The sequence below is a fragment of the Pteropus alecto genome, unplaced genomic scaffold (genome assembly GCF_000325575.1).
Source record: "Pteropus alecto unplaced genomic scaffold, ASM32557v1 scaffold76, whole genome shotgun sequence".
In the NCBI taxonomy this organism is placed as follows: Eukaryota; Metazoa; Chordata; class Mammalia; order Chiroptera; family Pteropodidae; genus Pteropus; species Pteropus alecto.
Genome location: NW_006443138.1, coordinates 1,873,003 through 1,894,422, shown reverse-complemented (window position 1 = coordinate 1,894,422; position 21,420 = coordinate 1,873,003). Strand labels below are relative to the sequence as shown.

General features: G+C 32.3%; 1 protein-coding gene and 1 pseudogene across 4 annotated transcripts in view; both read right to left on the bottom strand.

Moving 5' to 3' along the window:
- USP15 (ubiquitin specific peptidase 15) overlaps positions 1-21,420 on the bottom strand; it is a 106,974-nt gene that overhangs the window by 12,743 nt on the left and 72,811 nt on the right. For 3 of the 4 annotated variants that reach the window (XM_006923693.3, XM_006923694.3, XM_025040960.1), the window contains 3 exons: positions 5,774-5,947; positions 4,257-4,415; positions 3,954-4,178 (listed from right to left, as the gene is read on the bottom strand). In XM_006923693.3, the coding sequence (XP_006923755.1) occupies positions 3,954-4,178; positions 4,257-4,415; positions 5,774-5,947 (558 nt within the window). Of the gene's footprint in view, positions 1-3,953; positions 4,179-4,256; positions 4,416-5,773; positions 5,948-11,996; positions 12,115-21,420 lie in introns of those variants that run through there. The other variant, XM_006923695.3, reaches the window with a different exon arrangement.
- On the bottom strand, positions 14,960-15,959 carry LOC102896648 (annotated as a pseudogene).

Below are 21,420 nucleotides of genomic sequence, written 5' to 3'. Positions count from 1 at the left end.
TCCTTCTTCTCCTTCTTCTATTGAAGGCTAACCCTAGCATCTATGCTCTGAATCCCATGCTCTTCTGCTTCCTCTTGAACCTAATCCCAGCGACCTATCTTTTATTTCATTTTGGCTAGTACATAAACACTAGAATTTACATAAGTCTCTCAAAAAACAAAACAAGTCTCTCATTGTTTTCCCTCTAATAATTCTCCTCTAATAATATCTCTTCCTTTTCTGCTTTATAAAGAACCTTGTTAAAAGTAATGTCTACACTGACTATCCTAACTTCTTTACCTCCCATTCATTTATTAATCCACTCCTGGCTTTTGTCTTCACCTCTTTAACTTTTACCAAGGTTGTCAATATTATCATACAACCAAGTCTTTATCAGTCCTTATTTTATTGACCTCTCTGTAGCATGCATCATCACTTATTCTTTTCTACTGCCCTGGTCACACCTTCTTCTGAGGATCTTCCCTCGTGTCCTTTGGAGTTTTAACCTTAGCTATCTTCCCGATTTCTATAGGCTCTCCTTGAACTAGGTGACAATATATCCTGGTTTGCTTTGGCCAGTCCTGGATTAGCTTGTTGTCTTGGTATAATTATTAATAACAGCCACCTTTATTTTTTAAAAGAATTCAAGTTTAGATGACAAATTACAGGGTCACCCTAATCTTAGGTAATCTCATCCTTCTAAGACATTCACTACCATCTTCACAGAGCTCACCACCTAATTTATATCTCAAGCACAGACCTCTCTCCTCTAAATACGTAAACTCTAAGCCTATTGATATATCTACCTAAATTTTCCTCATGTACCTCAACATGTCCAATACTAAATACAGATTTAGGTCATGTTAGGTCAACATATCCAATCCTAAAACAAGTTTCTTCTTATAACTTTCTTCTTCTATATTCTATTAAAACAAATAGCACCACTGTCTACTCAGTTTTCCAATCCAATAAGTTTGGCATCATTTTTGAATACTTAAACATTTTCACCTTCTATATTCAACTGATTCTTCTATCTAAATGCCATCCTGACACTATTCTTAATCTTAGGAGTTCAAGCCCTTGTAATTTGTCATCTGATCATTGCCAAAAAACTTCTTAGTACATCTGATCAAAGCCTTTCTGATTCAATCTTTGCACTAGCCAGTCTTCTTTCTCAAATATAAATCTGGCCACATAATCTCTCCACTTAATAATCCTAAATAGCTTCCCTAGTCTTTAGGGTAAAGTCCAAACTTCCTACATGGCATTAAGGTACTTTGTGATCTAGCTTCTGCATTTATCATATTATCTAACTGCAGTTTCCAAAAGTGAGCCATGTCTTCTTTTTCCTTCAGTTCTTTGCACATGCCTATCTGTCTATAATGCTTGCATTTCCAGCTTTCTAGTGTTTAAAACTTAATCATCCTTCAGGATTCAACATAGGAATCATTACCAGCAGTCTGGGCAGGTTGCTCATTTTGTAAACTTATACAGCACCCTCTCATAGCACTTTTAACACTGTATGATAAGCTTTTTGAGAACCAAGGCTAGGAGTACCTCTGTATTTCCAGCGCCTTGCACAGTATGAGAGTTTAATACTAATATGTGCTCGATACAATTACTAATAAACTTCTAAGATGTAAATCAACTTCGGTGATGGACAAACTCAAGTAAGTTAACTCAGCTAATTTCCCTTTCCTCTCCAGCTGGTTAAGGCATAGTGTTAATGAGGCTATCATTTTATATTTCTATTGATACTGCCTCCAAGTGGAAAATAAAATCCCAACTCCCTTCTGCTGATCATGGCTTGAACCTCCACAAATTTATATTTTTGGTCACCAAGTGAGAAAAGAGGTAAGTTAATAAATTCAAATTGCTGGAAATATAATTCAAAACTCATATTATGGAAGAACATTTAACACATATACCTTATAGCTAATGTATAACCTGAATGCAATCTATATAATCTAGATTATATTACTGGCATGGGAGAGTACTATTTTTAACAAAGGCGCTGCAGAGAAAGAGTATCTACATGTATTTTTTTTTATTGTTGCAATACATTTTTACTCATTGTTTTATACTCTCTTATTCTATTATACTCACTGGCATATATTTGTAAAGTTACAAACTAGAGAGGTAAGGGTGTAGTTTGGCATTGCTAATTTCCTTCCACTGGGAAAAAAGTTAACAATCTAATAAACAAGTGCATAAGTGAGTTATCTAAAGGATGTGATTTTAGAAATGTGAACATATATTCTCTTGGACAAATAAAAGCAGTCTTTACTGGCCCTGCTCATGGATAAGGGCAAGTACCAAGCTTCTCTGGCTCTCTATAATATTCTCAGCACTACTGAATGAAATACTGACACAAGAGCACTAAGTTCAATGGGTTCATGAAGGAAACATAAAAAAGCAGCAGAAAGGTGAAATTTGCATAATGTTACTTAACTAGTCTCTACTAAACTAACTTTTAATGAAAGGACTATATTTTATGAACACTTCATACTGTGCCCTTGTTGATAGTAAACCCAATCACTTTCACTAGATGAATAATAAAACCATAGTTTTGTTCAAAGCATACCCTTCATTCACATAGATTTCGTGAATATTGCTATGGGCTAAATTGTGTCTCTTCGAAATTCATATGTTGAGGTCTTAACCACTAATGTGATGGTATTTTGATATGAGGCCTTTGGAAAGTTTAGATGAGATCATGATGGTGGGACTCTCATGATGGGATCAGTGCGCTTATAAGAAGAGATATCAGAGAGCTTATGTGTATGCTTCCTCTCGCTCTCTGCCACACAAGGACACAGAAAGGAAGAGGCTGTCTGTAGGCCAGGAAGAGAGTCTGCACTAGAAACCAACTATGTACATTTTTCTTAGACTTCCAGCTTTCAGAACTGTGAGAAAATAAAATTTCTGTTGTTTAAACAACTTAGTCTATCGTATTTTGTTGTAGACTAACAAAATTATGCTCTAACATTAAACTGTACTATCTGGCTGGAATCCTAAGCTAAGAATCTTTAGTAAACAATCTTCAAAGTAGGAATCATGTCTGCTTTACAGAGATTTACGCTCAGTAGGTGCCCAATACATATTTGAATAAATAAAATTTTTGAACACTACTTCTGCAGTAGTACCTACAAACATGAGGGTTAGAAATACAAAGATTTAAAGTCTGTATCGTCAAAGAACTCACAGCCCAGAGGAGAAAAGAACAAACTAAACCAAAGGTCATAATGATATTTGATAAGTACTGTAACAGAATTTAAGGGAACAGAAGGTAGAAGAGGAAGGAATTACTTTTATTAGGGTGGATCAAGTGTCAGAAATGGATTAACTAATTATTAAAAGATGAAAATATAGTGCTTTGTGCCACAAAATGTAATGTAATCAGGCAGACAACTGATATCAAGGCCTAGCAAAAGGCTCCTGAATAGAACAAGCAATATTTGATACTCTAAACTATTAAAAGATTAGAAAATTATTGAAGAAAGTATTTTTTGTCTAACTATATTTCCATTTCTCCTCCAAATTCTTCTGGTGCCTAAAAAGTATACATATTTAAAATTACCATTATCTTTATATCATGAATCAAAATGTATGGTAGGTATTAGTTTTACTTCCAACAGCTACTAGGAAAAAATCATAATTAACATTCAGTTCAAGTTGGAAAATAATGCTGTTACTAATCTTTGTAAGCTAATGTTAACCCCAACATTGTGCAATCAACCTCCCCTTTTTTTTGATAAGAAAAAGCCTTTGAGGATTGTTTTTATACAAAATAATGATACTTTGCACATCCCTCACCCTAACCTTTCAAGTTTCTAAAAAGCTATACTAATTTCCCATGTATTTAGCTTATAAAATTGTACAGAAATAAATTTATTATTGGATTGTGTTGAGGCATAAAGACTCAATACTAATTTTTTATAAAAATAGCAAATGCAAAGAAAATAATTACTTACCTGCATAGGTTTGGTAAGTGGGTCCATTCTAACTAAATAAACTTCCAAGGTACGTTCTTTTTTCATGGGCAATGGAAGTGTCAAGTAACAAAAAGGATCGAATGTTACTGAAATCTTAGCACATTCAGGACAGACTAAAGTTGATTTGAAAAGGCCATGAAATATATCTACTATGATAGAATCATTTCTCTTTAAATGGTTTTCCCAGGCTTCTTCAGCAACTACCTATAAAGAAAACAGACACTTTTATATAGAGATATTACATTACTAAAATGATGGTGATAATAATATCATTAAATTTACCTTATCTGGCCTTCCATCAGCATCTTTTAATTGTATATATGGTTTTTTCCTAATTCTATTCAAATCCTCATGTAGTCCATCTAATAGGAAAGCTAATAGTTCTTGACAGTCCTGCTGCTGGTATCCAGAGAACTGAGGTGCAAAACGTCCTACCTGTGTCTGTAGGAAAAGCAAAACTATAAAATCAGTTCTAGAGACAAAATTGATTAAAAAAAAAAAATACATCGTTGATTCCCATCATTCATGGATTCCTTATTTGTGAATTCACTTCCTTGCTAAAATTTGAGCCCCATATCAACTTTTGGCACTTTTATAGTTATCTGCAGCTATGATAATTACATATATAAAAATATATATGTAACATATCTAAAAATATTTTAAAATGATAACTAATCTGTAAAATAGAAATAATGACCTGAGGAAAGAACAAGAAGGAAATATGGAAGTTTTCTACAAAGGATTGGGAAACACTAAATACTATTAAAATTCAATAATATTTCTGGGCCACTAGAAAGGATTACAAAGCTCTCATTTTGTTTCTGTATATAAAAAGAGGATGAATCGCATAGAGATGACAGTAATATTCATGTTCATATATAATTTTCCCAGTCTTTGTAGTACTATTTTTTAGATGAGACTAAGAAGAAATGTGAAAGAAAAAAGTCAGATATTAAGAGGCTATTTATACAATTTTAAAAGAGAATATCTAGCAAAATGAAACTTATCATGGGTAAGAGTTGAGAAATGGTTTGTCTGAACTAGTCTGTCTATAGTTCAGAAAGTTGAAGAAGATAATGCAGGAGTTTTTGATTTGCTGTTTTTTATTTTTTAAGAACTAGTATTTAGCTAATAAAATGTTGCCTAGTAGACGTTCTATATGAATGTCACTTAAGATGTTTGAATAAAAAATGGTTAAAAACTGATTATTCTCTAAAATTTTAATGACCAACTAAACTACTTGAGATTTTATTGATTCTAAGTAATCACTTCACAAATTAAGATAAACTTAAAAGTTTAAGAATTATATTAGAATACATTTAATTAATATTTAGTTTGTTTTGTAGACCAGTTTCATTTTAATAATTTTTCATACAATGACTCTTGAAATAAACTGAGTTCTTCAGAGTTCAATGACATGCCCAAATTTAGTCTTTACATTTGTATAAAATATTTTTATAAGTTTCTCAGAGATGAACTGTATTCTAAAACCTGTAAATGCTCACTGCTGTCTCTTTATTGTCACTTTGTACCGTACAATTGTTTCTCAACTTTTATTTATTTCCTTCCCCATCCCCCAGAGCCTTTTTAAAACGTTTTAAAATTAATCATCTGTCCCATCCCCCAGCCAGAAAATTTAATACCACAGATATACTGTCTATCTATTTATGTGCTATATCCCTTTGCAGGGCCACGAACCATCGTAGTAGCTATGCCTTTTCACCTGTTGCTCAAAAAATGAATTTTTGTCCTCTTGGGGGTGATACAGTCCTCACTGAAAATGTATTTACTATACTAACCTTAAAGGCTCTTGGTGTGACGTAGCTAAATTTTCCAGACCACATTTGCTTGATCAGTTCAGCATAAGATTTAGCTATTTCACCTCTCATTCCTAAAGGATTGTCAAAATTCAGTTCTTCTTGATATTTATCATTGAGGAAATATTCAGTAAGTGGAGGTGTGTTGCTCAAACACTGCAAAGAAGAAAATAAATTTTCAAGTCAAAGTAACCACAAGTTAAACATGTTAAAATGAAGAAACAAACAAACTGATCTGCCATAACACATAGAGAAAAATTTACATGATGGCTTCTTGCACTAATAAATAACTGGTCAAATAAACACTCAAATGATGCACTCAACTATTCATTTCCCAAATTTCAAATCAAATACTTATAATAAATAAATGAAAATGCTAATATCTGTTGCTGTAAAATCTGCATTAATTTTAATCACAGCAAACTACCTGTTAACTAGGAGAGAAGCTCAGAGTTTTCCTTCCTTCTTTTACTTGATTGGTAGAAATTATGGACTGTCTACTCATCCCAGGCAACTGCAAAGTAGGCTGAGTAGGTAAAAACTGAGATAGAGCGCAAGCACGATATTAATTTAAAAGAGGATTTATTGCTTTCAATGTCAATTCTTTAATATGAAAGAGCAGCCTTTAAATTTTCCATTTGGTCAACCATTTTAAAGAAGGAAGAGTATAGTTTAGCTGAGCCTGAGAAAACAAATTTTTGTTATGTGAACTCTGGCTAAGTGTGTTCTTACTTCTTCAAGCTCTTCTTTAATAGCATAATCCAATTCTCCTTTATGGCAAGATTAAAGCTATTAATAAGTTAGTTCTCCAACTCTTTTCCATTTTGAATTAAATAATCTAGGATTTAAAATAAAATAGAAGTACAGTTTTTCCACAATAGTTATCTCAAGATGGAATAATTTTAAGTTGATAACACCATATAATATGAATATAATATTACTTTAACAATTAGATGTCTAGTGTCATTAAGTAGAATAAATATATAATGAAAGACAGATATACAGTTATATAGGTTACTTTCTTTTTGCTGCAGGAAGATATTTGTCTTAGAGTCAAGTGGCAAAATGCTTTAAGTGCAGCTAGTTGCATGTAAAGTAGAAACCTACTCTTATTAGGGCTTGGATTTATAGTAATGGAAATCAAAGTTTTTTGAAGCTTGCACACCACTCAATTTGGATTAAGTTAAATAGTCTTGATAGCTATGAAAGGTTCAGTGTACTGGGTTCATGTTGATAACTTGGATGCTATAAGCTATGACCATGTACCATGGACTGTTCGGCTAAAACTCCAAAATTAAGCAAATTCAATTTTTTGAAATAAACTATGGTGCTCTATTTCGTGGTTTCAATTATAAATCAATTTATGTTTACTTAAGTAGCCATTATATCTATTTTGGAATTTTTTTTATATAATAAAATATAATAATGTCCAAATTGGTAGTCTAACCCCTACATCGAAGTAAAAGGGAGGGCTGTTTATAACATCATGGAATTTATTATATAATTTATAGGCAATATAAACAGTTGAAACTGTTTGGATGGGGCTATATAGGCTTTAGAATCATTTACATGCCATTCTCAGCACAAAAAAATTTTATGTGAGCAAGAAGATAGAAGTATGTTATAATGTAAAAGGCAATTAGGAAAAGGATACTTTTCTTTCTTCTTAACTCCTTTTATATCTCGACCTTTCATAATGTTACATGCCTTCTGAGTTTCATTTTCTCTTTTTCTTTTGATTATCCTTTTAATTATAAACCCAGCACTGGAGGTGGGGTCAGGCAATCAAGAATACATCATGGCTACCCAGGGCATAAATGCCACCTCTTAGTATCATCTGATTTAGTACAAGATCAACACTAAATAGTCAATGAGGCAAAGCGGAGATCAGACAGCATTTCCAACAATTATTAATTAGTTTTCAAATCCTTATAGTCGATCAGCTCAGGGTATACTAAGAATATTCCACTACTGGCTGTAACACAGTTATACAAAGAACCTAATTTATGGTTTTATCAAACACCTCAAAAAATCAAGTTGTGCAAGCATAATTTTTGAATTTTGTTTTTCACTTGATTATTCACATATACCCTTATCTTGCAAGGAGCTTCCAAATATAATTAAAATTTTTTTAGCTTTCCAATAGCATCCAGAGTGACCTAAAATTTACATTTAATTATGTTCTTTGCTACAAATCCTTTAACAGCAATTTCATATTAAAATCTCAGATCTATAGAAGGGTCTATCTTTTGCCCACCTATGTAGCCTCATCCCTTGCTAAAACCTTTTTTTTAAACTCGAACTCAGCCTTACTTGACTTGTGGTTCCCTGATCGCCATACATTCTCTTGCTGTAAATCTGCAACATTACTCTATGTAAAATGTACCTTCTTTAGCTTACTTCTAATTAAACCATTAAGATTCAGGTACCCTGTCTGGAAAGCCTTCCTAGATTCCCTTACACTATTTCTCTTGTATGTTTCCATATTGCTTAGTGTTCACTTTTATTATATCACTTATTTTATAATATAACTTTAATTTTTAGTTTGTCTGTCTTGATAAATGGATTGAGACCTTCACGAAAGCAAAATCTGTGGTATCCTTTATATTTATATTTTCAGCACTAACCACCTATGTCACTTGGCATTTAGCATGTGAACAATAAACGTATGAGTAATAAAAATGTTTTTGCCTATATTTAATAATGTATTTACCTTCTTGGTTTTTTTACTCTTTTCTTTCAATGTTTGGCACAGAGTACTTAAATTTTATTATTTTTGAAAAAAGCTTCCCAATTACAGTTGATATTCAATATTATTTTATATTAGTTTCAGGTGTACAGCATAGTGATTAGACATTTACATAATTTATGAAGTGATTCCTCCAATAAGTCTAGTACCCACCTGACACACCTTACATAGTTATTACATTATTATTGACTATACTCTCTATGCTGCACTTCACATCTCTGTGACTACTTAAATTTTTGTTGAATAAAATATTACTAAGGCAAAAATATATTTGCTTGTAAGAACAATACCTATTAAACAACCCGGACCCCTATCCTTTTTGTATGACTTTCATTCAATCCACTATCTGCTTTGTACTGGGTCTCTGCTTAGATTTTTTAAAAAGTCCCTGACACAGAGACCACTGACATATGCCAGTTTGTGAATGATTATAGTTTAACGTTAATAAACTAAACAACAACAAAACACAAATAGTTTTAATGATACGTAACTGCCTGTCAAGATATCATAACCAATGTATTTTCAGATAAACCTTATATTTAAATTTATACCATTAAGTCCTAAATGATCCAAAAAAAGCATACTAGTTGTTGAACATAATGTTTTAAGAAGCTCACAAACTACATTTTCTATAATTTTGTACAAACACATATATGGAAATTCAATAGCCATCTTAATTGTTCTACTAAACATAATCATAATAGTTGAAAAACTAAACTGATGGGACTTTTTTTCCTCATCTTGAAAATATCATACTTTTCTCCCTCACCTTGAAAATAATATTATTCCAAGAGTCATTATATTCTTGAAATAGTAAAAAGACAAGTTAAAATAGTAAAAGTTCTCATAACTTCTGATATAAATTTTGAGGCATAACTGGAATGGAGATAAAACAACTAAAATATTTCCATGCCCCAGGTGTTATCAGTATTCAATGCCATCATTCTGGTAGAAGAAAGAAGGCAGTTTCTTAAAGTTGGTCATGCAGTTTGATTTGTAATTTATGCAAGTAATTATTCAATATTTTAAAATGAGAGTATCTTAGAAACATGAACATCTTCGACAATTATGAGAAAATTGTTTATGTGGACTGGTGCCATTAAATACAAAGTTTAAAAAAAATGAAGATAATTTTCATTAGTTTAATAACAAAAATCATAACCAGAGTTCTGAAGCACCTCTTTCAAAGACTGTTCTACTTTAAAAAAACAAAACAAAACTTTCTTATCTGATTGGGACTGTCTCAAAACGATTCCTTTTTTAAGACATATATATACATAGTCATACATGTGTAGACATAGGAAATTTCCTTTTTAATCTGTAAGATACTTTACTTAGTGATATAATTTGGATTAGAAATCACATACAGGTGTTGTGCCTATGTAGATATATCTCTTACTCTCAGTGCTTCTTAAACTGTAAAACAACAAAATTCATCCTTTATTTACATGGTTTTTCTTAGCAAAAACTGAGAATATGTAGGAATATAATCTAAAAACAACAAAAAAATATATAAACAGTATTAGTACATTATTTTTGTGGCTACTTATGAATTCTGTGACACTCTACCAGTCATGAGCCATTCTGAGCTTCACCTCTATTAATTCATTTGATGTCAACTGCCTGACATTGACAAATGCTAACACCTCAGTATTTCAAGGAGAATTAGCTCTTACAATTCATCACCCCAAAAATTAGATCCATATGAAGTAATATGACTGACCATAATACACATATCTTAAGCCATTTTGTTTACATCATAATTGTGCATGGAGCTGGTCCTAAAATCAAGTAGAATTTTGTAAAATACCATGTTAAAAATAAAGCAATACTCAGACTGAAGGAAAAGATTCTGTACCAGTAGTTTCAATTCTTAATGCAAAAAAGTAAAAAACATCAATGAAAAGTCAAATGTACTCATTAACCATGCTAAATATTTCTATATTTAAGTATTTTTTATGATCCCTAGGTGACTTAATCGTGTACAAAATTGACAAGAGCATTTGAAAATCTAAGAATTTAAATAACTAAATTTCATATTTATTATATGGTACACTTTTGGCATTCATTAGCTTAACCTTCGTGATATAATGATATAATGGAAGGTTCAGGAAATAAGCCGGTCGGTAATGACAAGTTGTTGATCCATAAGGAATGATGAGAATAACTGGTGTATGTATAAGGCAATCATTTTGTGAGTAGACATGACGCCTAAGTATCTGTTCCTCAAAGTAGCTCTGTGGTTCTCTACTGTGCTTGCATATGTATTTAAAATTGGAAACTGCAAGTCATGAGAGTATTCTTAAATGTAAATTTGAATTAGGAGTCTTACGACATATTCCTTAGTTTAATGTATTAAGATTGAGCATTAGCATGTACTCTTCCTCTGCTTAGGATATTCTTCCCCTGTAAGAAATTTCTACTTTTTAACACTCATCTCAACATCTCTTCTAAATGTTACATCTTCCTTAGCAACTAAAGGACAATTATGATGCACCTCAGGATCTAGCACAATTCCTGACACATACCCTCAATAAATGTGTATTGAATGAGTGAAAACTTGTATGTTAGAAAGTCTGGAAGCAGTCCTTAGAGAGACAGAGTAAAGGGAAAACACTTATCTGAATTGCACCCAGTCATGTAACTACAACCTATCTAAAAGTTCTACAAGTCAAGAATGAAAGTTCAAATAATGCCTAAAGAGGCTTTCCTGATGAAGAAAAATAACTGTTGTGAATGCTCCAACAATGATCAAGATAAATCCAAATAAGTGAAAGATATGTGACGAAAAAATAGTTGGAAATACACATTTAGGACATCTCTTTTCCCCAAAACTCCCACTTGGAATCAGACAAAAGAATTCTAAAGAGAATTCTCCTAAATAATCAATGTCTTATCCAGTGGACATTCTGCTGTGTAGTTCAATGTATACAGACTTTTAACCACTGCTACCACGAAAAACTGTTTTTAAAAAGAATGCATATACTATTCCACTATTTCATAAGGATTAATTCTATGTGAAAACTCTCTAGTTATAAAGTTCCATCCTTAACCCAACATCTTAAAATTGGAATACTATATAAAATGATTTTCTTTCATTATTTACTTGAAAAGACTATGATGCTTTGCACATAACTTTTCCTTATATACACATGCACAAATCCTATTGCTCTTAATTACTTTCAAAAAATTCTCCTATTAAATATGTTCTCATCAGTTTCTAGAGCTCTCTGAAAAAACATAAGTGACTCGTGTTAAGAGTCTCAATTTTGTATTTCACTATAAACTTCCAGTTTTTTTTAATTGATGAAGTAAAATAAGGTTCTACTATATTACCAAATCTCAAGTCTGTAATCAATGTATTTCAGGAAATGAATAATTAATAGCCATCCCAATAATTTGTAATGAATCTGGAATTTCCCCAGTACCTGGAAAATAGCCAAAGTAATCCCCTTCAAAAAGAGAAAGTTGTCTTTTGTAATGCTGAATATGAACCACTCCCTTTCTGTTCAGGTGCTCCAGAAGCCCAATTTTCAAGTGATCATGTATGCTCACTATTTTAGTAAACCGGTAACTAGAACAGGAAAGAAAACAAACTTAATTTTTGATTACCTAAAGCCTTTGAGTTGTGTAACTCATTCTGTAACTGATCAAAATGTAACACCACTCACAACCCTTTAAAAACTTAACTAACCAATACTAAAAATAAAAACCCAATCTAAAATGAGAAAATCATTTTATAATGATAAAAACAAAAACAAAAACAAAAACACCCTGAAGTAATCCACGGTAACCTTAGAATATCCCCAAATTATTTTTTCTGAATTTTAAGGTATGGATAAGGAATTTTCAGATTTTCCATGTTACTGTTTTTCAATTTGTCATGACAACAGTATAAACATTCTAAAAAGGTACTGTATAATTTTGAAGCATTCTATTAATACTGGGTTACTGGCTATAGTTCTGTAATTAAATAGAGAGACAGGAAACTGTAGTATAGACTTTTACGATGAAGAACTACAAATATAAGCCTTCATCAACTAAATTTACAAAATGAGATTTTTAATACAGTGGTGTTTTTTGTTACTTTTTTCCTAGGAAAGGCAAATTTCACTATATTTGAAAGATCAATACTAAAGCTTTGCCACATATTTTGGGAAAGCAAACAGAACTATAGCTCTATTTTGCCTTGTCATTCTCTCTTCAAGCTTTCTTTAAAGAACAAATTTAGGTAAGTAAAATATGTCAATACAACTTTCCTTTAATTTACTTAGTTTTAAAAAACTTATTTGAACTCTGTTTTTTTCTCCCTCCCAAGTAGTCAGTGAAGAGAGAACTGGCATACACTCTACTTAAAATATCAGAATTTTACATAGTTCTAAAGGTAGCATTTTTTAATTGGATGAGGATGTTGTTCTAATATTATAATGTATATCATTAATCTAGTCACTATGCTTAAGGCATGAATAAAATTAAAACTTCATTTAAAATCCATGCTGTCACCCTTTCCTTCAAATTCCATGGAATTTCTTCTTTATACACTACTTGAATTCAGTGAAGAATTATTTTGAAAGCTCTGGGAAGTATGAGAACTAACAGGAAACATTTTTTTGGGTTAGCAAGGAAATGTCAATGTCTTTTCATCCTTCACTTATAGGAATGAGGAAGGAGAGTTATAAATTTGTCAAAAACACAACCCTGCTACTTTGCAGTGAGTAAATATTTTAACTAGAGATATTGGTACTAAAAAGGCCATGATTATGTAAAGAGCATTGATTTTCATCTTAAAAGCTAAAAGTAGAAAGTAGATAGAAGATCCACTTGCAATACAGATAAATCTGAAAGCTTCTGTGATAATGATTATACTAGCAACAATGCTAAAAAGTTTCTGGCAGGTATATTTAAATGAGGTTTTAAAATTACTAGACTATAGCAGCATTATTATTATTTTTTTTAGTTAAAGGTATTTAATGAGTAATTTTACGTTTAGATATTCATTTTACGGGAAGCATGCTACAACCAAATGGTTCCAAAAACATTAATAAACACTAGTGTAAGTTATATTTATTTTAAAGAACTAAAGCTTATGAATTCAATTTTAATATTAAGTATCTTATCATCTACCCCACTAAAAATTCAAAACGGGCTCAATGAAATGAATGCTAATAATTTAGGCAAGCAAGACAGTCAAAGAATTTAAGAAAAGACAATGGTTCTTTATAATTTTGTGTGTTCAGTGCTTTATAATTAATATTTATTTAAAAATGTTTCTTTGCTGAATATTAATTATCGAAATAATCACACAACAAATATTTGTTAAGAACAGACGGTCATTATTTTAAGAGTCTCTAGAAGTACAGAAATAATGTTCTGAAATATATATTTTTTCATATCATTTACTGAAATCATTCAGGGAACTATATGCATGGAAGGAGTATGCTCTGCCAAGCTGTGATTAACAAGGCAGCAAGTGTACAGATTTGTTACAATGGTGGAACAAAAACTGTAGTATGTCTTGGACTTTATATATATTGGTAGGTCTTTGACCCTTCAGTTGCCAAGAAATGTGTGTATTTATGTACTACAATTTTTTTTACAATGCTTCTTAAAATAGATTTTTTTTATTTCCTTCATTGTGAAAGTTTTTAATTTGTTGTGAAACCGTTAAATATAACCACTTAGCTTTGTTTTTACTGCCTCTACTAGTATGGACGAATAAATTTGTAGACAGTACTTTAAATGTACAGTGTCTACTTCAATTAGCATAATTTTATTTAAGGAATTAGACTGTCTGTGTTGGTATTTTCAGGTATAGTTCATGGGACAAGCTTCTGACCCTGAAGTATTATTTTGAGCCCTGCTCACAATCTCACTAGCAGTTGTGTAGCCAACCTATCATAACCCAAGATTCTACACGTCCCTAAAACGAAGAAATTACAACCTGTCCTAGCTACATCATAGGGTTCTTGAACAAATCAATCAGGTCAACCAATATACGTAAAATTTTTTTTGACAACTATGAAGTACTATAAAATGATAATTACAGATAAATCAGTGAAATTAACCACCAAAATAATTATTCAACTTCATGCCTATAATCAAAAGCTTTTAAACAAAATAGCTTAAATAAAGTAGTCATTAAGCAAATGAAGACATAGCCTACTCTATTGAGTCTAATTTTTGGAAAAACTTATTTCAGGGGGAAAAAATCTAAGTTATTTATTAGTGTTTATACCAACAAGGTATAAAAACAGGAGGGCTTTTTCCTCAATAAAAATACATTCTTTAATAGGACTGTATTTGAATAAGAATTCTACACAAGTAGAATATGGAATATATACCTTAACACAAGAAAAGAAGAAATATTTTACATTACAAAAACCAGACATTCAGTTGGTTCAATCACTGAGTTACCCTTCCAAACAAATACTTATTTTTTAATATTTATTACAAATGTTGCAGTCAGTTTAGTATATGCCAACAATCACACACAGTTCTACAATTAGTAGTGTGAAGCACACCTAACTGTTTCCAAAAGGATATGTGATGTGGTTTTCATTTCAGAGGAGTGACTGAATTACTGTCTGCTCTTTAATGATTCAACTAACCGTTCCATTGCCTCAAGGCCAGTGCCTTTGGTTGCTGAAGTTTTGAGTATTTGCCATTTTTGGTCCTTCAAAGCAGGTAATCCAAGTGAATGTGCCATCTCTGAGGAAGTCATGGCATGTTCCATGTCCTGCTTATTTGCAAACAACACCAAAGTGGCTTTTCTCAGTTCTTCTTCTTCCAATATGGCAACTAACTCTAATTTAGAAATGCCAATTTGGTCTTGGTCACAACTGTCTACTACATAAATTACTGCATCTGTGTCTGAATAATAACATCTCCAGTCTGGCCTGATGTCTGTCCTCCTTAATCCCAGACTTGGAATCTAAGGTTCTTGTATGTTACCATCTCAACATTAAATCCAATGGTAGGAATAGTAACAACTTCTCCAACCTGTAGTCTGTACAAAATTGTCATTTTTCCTGCTCTATCTAATCCTACAATTAAAATCCTCATTTACTGAGTTCCAAACAGACTAGAAAATATACTTGAGAAAAAGCCACCCATGATTAACCACCTGTCTGCCCTCGTCAACTGTCAGAGACAGGCCCTGGCCTCGGCAGCAACTCTTATTTGAGCCCCAGTGGCGCCGTCTCTGCTTGCCTTGGCCTCCAGCTCCAGGTCGGAGGCAGTTTCCTTGGAAGCCTCTATGCTATAATTCTTTTTAAAACTATTGTGCTCTTCAGGAGTTCAGAAATATCATTAATCTGGTACAGGTTCAGTATAAAAATTTCTGGTAAATTTTTCTAATGCAGTGTTTCTCAAACCATCTGTGTAGAAAGGCTAATTTTTAAAAAATTTCCAAATCATCACAGACTGAGGTACTTTTGTAAACTATAAAAATGAACCACTAGAAAAATGAAGTAAAAAACATTACCCTCTCAAACTGCTATAAATGTATTGGATCACTTACTCTTCATTTCTATACTTATTATATTGTCGACCAGCACTGTTTCACACATAGACACATGGTGAGAAACAATGTTCTAACATATTTACTATTATCCGACATTATATCAAACATTGAGGATATAAAAGAAAACCAAATACAGTCTCTATTTTCATGATTCTCACTGTGTAACAGGTATTCCAGAAGAAAGAAAGCGGGAAAAGGGTAGAGTGGGAGAGAGGTGTGGGAAAGACAACTAACAAAGAGGTAACAGTATATACAAAGAGGTTTGGAACTTAATGAATTCCAAAAACTTTTAGTTTTGGCTAAAGAGGCAGGCAAAGTCCAGTTTGGATTTTATCCTTTAGGTGAGGGTAAAAGGGTTTTGAGTAAGGAGGTAACATAATCATATTTGCATTTTAAAACAATGACTCTGGAAGCAGTGTACTAAATGGGTTGGAAGAGGATAAATAGAACAGAGAGATAAGTTCAAGATGTATTTTACTAGTTTACACAAAAGATGCTCAAGTATTGAAATAGTCTACTGATAGGAGTGAAGAAAATAGATGTAAGTGATATTTAAGAGGCAGTAGAATGAACAGGACTTGGGCTAAGTCTCAGGTTTTTGACTTTGGTTACTAGGTAGATGGTTGTACCTATAAGGGGATATAAGAAACAAAAAGATCAGGTCTCTAGGGAAATGTGCTTAGTATCAGTAGGCATAGTGAATTTGAGTTATCTGTAATATTAGCTAGATATAAGAATGTCTATCTAATTAGTAATATATTGAAAAGAGAATTATAGTTGGGACAGAGATGTGTCAGTTATAAGTGGATGTGAACTTCTTAAAGGTAAAGGGGCTACAAAGAACCTAGCAAACAGGTCAAGAGTGATCTTATCAACAGCTATTTCTATGGGGTAGTATGACAGTCACAGTGATACTAGCAGTTGATACCTTATGTACTGCTTACTATCTGCCAAGCACTTTATCTTCGTTTAACTAAGAAGCTTCTTATCTAAGGTCACAACTTATAAGTGGCAGAACTAAGATTTGAATCTAAGCATTCAGGTTCCAAAATCCATATTTTTAACTACTATGCTATGCTGCAGAGATGAGGTAACTACTGAATAGGAGAGGAGATGAGAAAGTAGAGAAAGCAGACCATCCTTTACAAGGTCAAGGCTCCTCTTGATTTCACTCCCCTAACCCAGTTTTAAAAAAAGACTTGACCATGTATATATGCTGAAAGGAAGACAGTGAAGAGGTGATGTTAAAGATACAGAACAAAGAGGAGATGATCAATGAAACAAGTCTCAGGGAAGGTAATACTGGTCCCAGGAAGATGGTGGCATAATCATGATGACAGAGATACTTGTGGTATGGTATTCAATGAGTATAAGAGGAATCTTAAAGTATATCCATCTTACTATTAAAAATTTCCATATAAATAATTAGTAACTTTTCCCCCCAAAATTTGTTTTTAACTTCTTTTTAAAAAGTTATTGAAAGCTTTCTCCTAAAAAAAGTAAATAATGCATAGAAAAGCCCTGGGCAATTACTTCAGGATACTTCAATTATATACCAAATCCATAAAAAAAATACACACACACATGCATACATATACTCATGCGCATTTACATAACGAATATATATGTGTGTATATATATTAGTGAGTGTTAATAATTCAGTTTCTATTCAAAGGACTATATCTTTAAATGAAGGCCAGAAACAGATTTTTAATTATACACGAGCATGATTATAAAGCAGAAAGTGATTTTCCACTAAACTCTTCAAATTCAAATGAACATCATCTTTGATGTGATTACTTTAGGAGACTATATGTTCCATTGATATTGTCATGGTTCAAAATATTTTAGGTACTTCTCTTTTTAGAGCTGGCATATATAAGAAAAAGCATCAATAACTAGCACATAGGAGGTGCAAATATGTGTTTACTCAGTGTATAAATACGTGTTTTGCTATGGTAAAAAAAAGATTTCTGATATAGGAATTTCTGTGGTAGAAAAATGTGGGGAAAAGCATGAGCTATAATGTTATAGTTATATCTCTGCTAATTCATTACTATTTTTATGACTACATGAACAAAACGTAAATCATAATGAATGTCCTCTAGCAAAAGAAATTGAGACCCAACTCAAATGTCATCTCCTTGATGAAGCGTCACTTATTTCCCAATGGCTTTCTTTTCTACTTCTAAAGGATAAAACTGACTTTTTCGACTCTATATCAACAATGTCTAGAACAGTGCTTGGCACATAGTAGAGACTCAATGAATGTTTGTTGTATTAGCTAAATAAATTAGCCCCCAAAACAATAAAACTAGTTTAACTGTTCTTAATTCCTTTGTCCCTTTCTCTCTCCAACACAAGATAAACCCAATTATTTAATTTACTGTATGAACCCAGTCATCTATTTCATGTACTATGTAGCTGAACCCTGCTAGAGAAAATAATACCATTCTAAAATGATCTTCAACCTCAAATCAGATTTCAAATACTACCAAGAAATCTTTTTCATTCTTGCCTAATGATCTGGTCTTGTAATTTTAGATTAATACAAGTCATCACAAAATCTAGAGATTACCTGCATCCATAATTCCTTTTATCCTGTTGCAACAGTAGTGTCTTTCATCCATTAAAATATTGTATTGTAAGGCTTAGTCCTGGGGCTTCTTTTTCATAGATGCCCTCATTTAGATCAAATCATTTCCCTGATTTTAAATATGATCTGCAACAGCCATATTTCTATTTCCAACCTAGGCCTCTGATCTGTATATCCATCTGCCTATGATGTATCTTATTTAAATGTTTCATGGGCATCACATACTGTATATGTCTAAAATTAACTCCATCATCTACCCTTCCCAAATCTACTCCTCCTGTATCCCTTCTACCACTCCAATTTCACAGTTATCATTATGATGTACAGCCAGAAACTAGAGACACACTTGTAATTTCTTCCTTCACTTTTTATTAATTTAAGTGCCTTTTACATGCCAGACACTGATTTAGATAATGGGGCTATAGCAGTGACTAAAACAAAGCCCCTGAGGTCACAGAGCATGTGATTGAGGGAGGGACAGAGGGAAGGACAGCTGGAAGTGGAGGGGGGGGGGCAGTTACTACTGTATATAGACTGAGTGAGGGAAGGATGTGACTGAATAGAGATCTAAAGGAAGCTAGAAAGCATAAATATAAATATTTGGAGGAAGAACATTCTAGGTATAGTAAATTGAAAGTTCAGAGACCCTGAGTCAAGAACATTCTTTGATAGGGGTCAGTGAGGATGGAGCAAAGTAAACATGGAGAAAAGTGGCATTAAATAAGATAGCATGGGGTTGAATCATATTGGGCCTTATATTCTTTTTTAAGGACTTTAGCTTTTGTTGAGTGAAATGAGAAGGCATTTAGTGTTATAAAAAGAGTAACAGGGAATATTTTAGGTTTGAAAAGAATCACTCTTTTGAGGACCATAGAGTTTAGGTGTATTAGCAGAGGAATCAGCTAGATGATAACTGCAATTAACTAGATGAGATGATGGTAGCCTGGAACCTTCAATGCCTTTTTAATATATTAAATATTGCCCATCTTAGGGGCTTTGCATATGTTGTTGCTGTAACTTCAACTCTCACCTGCCTAACTCATTAACTGTTCTCCGGTCATAGTTCAAATGTTATTTATGAAGAACATGACATCCAGTATAAATTAGGTACTTTCCAAGCTCCTATTATTTACTCACAGCACTTTATTTTTTCTCTTCATGATACTTATAAATCATAATTTAGTTAATGTTTATCTCTACTAGACTACCCTCCATGGACGCAAAGACTGTTTTGTTCATTATGGTATAATTAATGCCTATCACAGTGAAAGGCACTAAGTGGGCCTACAATAAACATCTGCTGAGTAAATGAATGGATAACTTCATAAGTATACCTTATTTGAAAAAAAAAAAATTACCCAGCTTGTTCACCTACAGCATTCTGAAGATAATGCTCTGAACAACTTCAGGTTCTTGAAAATTAATTTCATCATCAAAGAAAGAGAAATATCCATCAGTGATATTCAGAAGAATGAAAGTAATTCCAAAAGGAGTTCTTGAGTTGTTTTGAGCATTTTTATCGACAAATGAGTAAGTGTGTATGTATATAAACTCCCAGGGAAACTATTTTGAACTGTACAACAGTAATACTACTTTAATAGGAGCATCTTGTATTATGCAGGCCATATATTTGGCATTAACATAAAAACATTTTTAATGTTTACACAATGTTAATATACTTAATCCCACTGAACTATACTCTTAAAAATGGTTAAAATGGTAAATTTTGTTCCATATATTTGACTACAATAAAACATTTTAAACCATTTCTTGTAAGTTGATTAGTATAATTTTGAAAGATATATTATCTCAAAATGTTCTGAATAACAACCCAGTTTTAACTCACTTATTAACTTGTCTTAGTGAGTCACAAGTCACTTAAAGTTTCCTTGTCTCGATTTCATTATCAGTGAAATAAGGATACCTCAGGCCCTAAGTTATACACCTCTGTGAAGAGGAAATTAGGAAAGTGACAATGACATGAAAACAACTTGCACTATGCACAAAGAAAGGTACTGTTATTGTCAGAAGCTTTAGTTAGGTTCGTTACTGGGTTGTTAATATTTTAATGTGTTTATAAGAATTAATAATTTATTTTAAATATTATTATTAAGCAATGGTTTTCAATAACCAACTCGCTGACCCTCTCTCTGCTCAGTATAGTATCATTTACAAGTCACTGCAAAGAGGTGATTGATAACACTGAGCAATTGGTTTTCATATAGATAGTACTAAAAGAATATTGAATTAAGCATTCATTATTGGCAAAGTGACAACACTAATGAAGTTGATCATGGGCAATGAGCAACATCACAAACTATTTCTGCTCACAAACTAAAATAGAAAAATGATCTTAAGATAAGTGACATTAAAAGGAAAAAAAATTAACAAATGAAGGCCTTTTAGTAATAAACACTGCATAGCTTCAATTGACTAGAATTTAAATGTATACATTAACATGAAAACAAACAGGCAAATGACAACAGAACAAGTCCTTAATAGGGATTTAGTATGGTTTTCTTCATTTTAAGGCTCTATCAGTCTATTAGCCTATTTTTTCTAGTGACACTTGAATAACACCAATTTGTAATTTAGAATGTAAGCCTGAAACACTTTAGAAACTTCCAATCATAAAGTATTAATGATGTTAGTATACATTTAATAAAGAAGGAAAATATATTTTAGAAAATATGTCAACATCAAGAAAATGAACTGGACTAGTTATCAGAGGGGTGGGGGAGGCGGAGGTAGACGGGGTAAGG